This window comes from Oratosquilla oratoria, chromosome 1 (assembly GCF_046742065.1).
Source record: "Oratosquilla oratoria isolate Oo_2021 chromosome 1, ASM4674206v1, whole genome shotgun sequence".
In the NCBI taxonomy this organism is placed as follows: Eukaryota; Metazoa; Arthropoda; class Malacostraca; order Stomatopoda; family Squillidae; genus Oratosquilla; species Oratosquilla oratoria.
In genome coordinates this window covers 69,238,601-69,241,100 of record NC_134777.1, presented here as the reverse complement: position 1 = coordinate 69,241,100, position 2,500 = coordinate 69,238,601, and the positions used below count along the sequence as shown (strand labels likewise).

The window sequence follows — 2,500 nt, the reverse complement described above, 5'->3', positions numbered from 1 at the left end:
GTATTAATATGCATTGTGTGAGGCCATGCGGCCATGCGGCTGTGCTTACAGGGTGAGTTATCTACACTGATGCGAGGGCTCTTATCTCTGCCTGTTTTTGTGAAGACGCGGCCAGAATTCCTGATCTGTGGACACTCAAACCTGAATTTCTCCCGGGACGGCGGCTTACCGAGGGTCGAACTTCTTTGTGAGGATTGTTTATTGATTTGTGTTGCAAAACATCATAGAGACTGTTGAAAAAGTAAATGAATGAATAAATAAGCAAATAAATGCTGCTGACCATCCCACTCGTACGAAGTAGGAAGTTGCCGCAAGCATTTTTTTAGCTTTCTTTCTTAATCCCAATGTTTGGATCACCTCTCCACCTGACCGGGGCCGTCGGGAACTTATGCAGGAAGCACTCAGTGGATCCCGAGAATCGAACTCATGACCCTCTGATCGTGAGTGAGTTCGAGACGGGACTCCCTGGGTTACCGCGCTCCCCCAATAAATAAATAAATAAATAAATAAGATAAAATAAGATAGAATAAATAAATAGATAAATAAATGAAATAAAAATATACATGAATAGATACAAATCAATAATAGAATAATAATTAACTAATAATGCTGATAATAACACCAATTCATTAGTAATTTAGAGTTTGAGGAATACTAGTCCATTCAATAAGTAATAAGAAAATGTCAGGGGAGACACTATTTATTTTCATAAGCTTAAACAACTTTGTCCTCTTCAAAATAATTGCCTCTCGCATCTACACACTTCTGCATGCGTCTCTCCCAATCCTGGAAGACCTCCTCAAAGTCCTTTTTCAGTAGTCCCTTCTGGTAACTTTCCGATGCCTCTTTCAGCTCCTCTGTTGACTGGAATCTGGTTTCCCTGAGGCTGTCTTATATGCGTGGGAACAGGAAGAAGTCACAAGGGGCTAGGTCAGGGCTGTAGGGTGGGTGTTGTACCACTTTCATTCCTCTGTCGGCCATCCAGGTGGTCACCAGCGTTGACTTGTAACATGGGGCATTGTCCTAGTGGAACCACCATTGACCACTCCTCCACTGCTGAGACCTCTTCTTCCTCATCTCCCTGAACCTTTTCAGAACAGTAAGGTAATATTCCTTATTGACGGTTTGATCCTGAGGAACCCATTCAACATGAATGAGCCCCTGGGATTCAAAGAAAGGAATGACCGTGGCCTTCTCTTGCGACTTGCTCATCTTTGCCTTTTTGGGTCTAGGGGACGACGCGTGCTTCCACTGAGCACCCTGACGTCTGCTCTCAGGGTCGTAGGTGAACACCCAACTCTCGTCGCAAATCACTACCTTATTCAGGAAACCTGAATCAGCCTCTATCATTTCGAGAATGTCAGTACAACATTCCACACGAAACTGCCTCTGGTCGTCGGAGAGGATCTTTGGCACAAACTTGGCACAGACTTTGTAGAGTTTCGGATCTTCGTTCAGAGCTGTCTCTACTGTGCTAATACTAATGCCAACAGCTTCAGATATGATCCTCACAGATATTCGACGGTCTTGCAGCAATAACCTTTGCACTTCCTCAATGTTTTCCTCCTTGCGTGCACTTTTCGGTGCTCCAGAACTGGGTTCATCCTCAACCTAATCATTTCCTTCAGAAAATCTGTTAAACCACCGATAGAAACTTGCTTGGCTCATCTGTTCATCCCCATAGGCCTCCTTTAACATTCCATAAGCTTCCTGTTGGTTTTATTAAGTTTAACACAAAATTTGATGGCGTAACGTTGCTCCATGTTTCCCTGCATCTTGACAAGTGTTCACAGATCGGCCTACACTCAGACCTACAAATATAGAAAGTTGCCAGTTAGTAATTTTATAGAATATATATATGTGTACCTCACCATGAAGTAGTATTTTGATCAAATCATATTTAATGTCTCGCCTGACATTTTCTCATTACTTATTGAATGGAGGAGTATATTTCTCCATTGGTTTAGAAAAAGAAAATTCTGTATTATGTTTTACAGCATAAAGATGTTTATCTTTATCTTCTGTTCACATGTCATATCCAGTTGATTGTTGGCTCCGTTCTGATTATCTCCCTTCCTAGGATGTTTTATGTTTTGTATTATATTCTATCTATTATCATTATTATTATTATCATCATTATCATTATTATCATCATCATCATCATCATCATCATCATCATCATCATCATCATCATTATTATTATTATTATTATTATTATTTTTATTATTATTATTATCTACATTATCATCAACATCATCATCATTATTATTATTCATAATTATTAATACTATTATTATCATCGTCATTATCATCATCATCATCATCATTATTATTATTATTATCTACGTTATCATCAACATCATCATCATTATTATTATTATTTATAATTATTAATACTATTATTATCATCGTCATTATCATCATCATCATCATTATCATTATTGCTATTATCATTATTGTAAGTGTTATTATTTTCTTTTATTCTTTACAAGTTCTCCTT

The 2,500-nt window shown here is 38.2% G+C and overlaps 1 protein-coding gene across 1 annotated transcript in view; it reads left to right on the top strand.

Moving 5' to 3' along the window:
- The first annotated feature begins 344 nt into the window (after nt 1–344).
- The window catches only part of LOC143028477 (uncharacterized), a 21,180-nt gene continuing 19,024 nt past the window's right edge, over nt 345–2,500 (top strand). The window contains exon 1 of the mRNA XM_076190635.1: nt 345–444. Within this exon, the coding sequence (XP_076046750.1) occupies nt 345–444 (100 nt within the window). The remainder of the gene's footprint in view (nt 445–2,500) is intronic.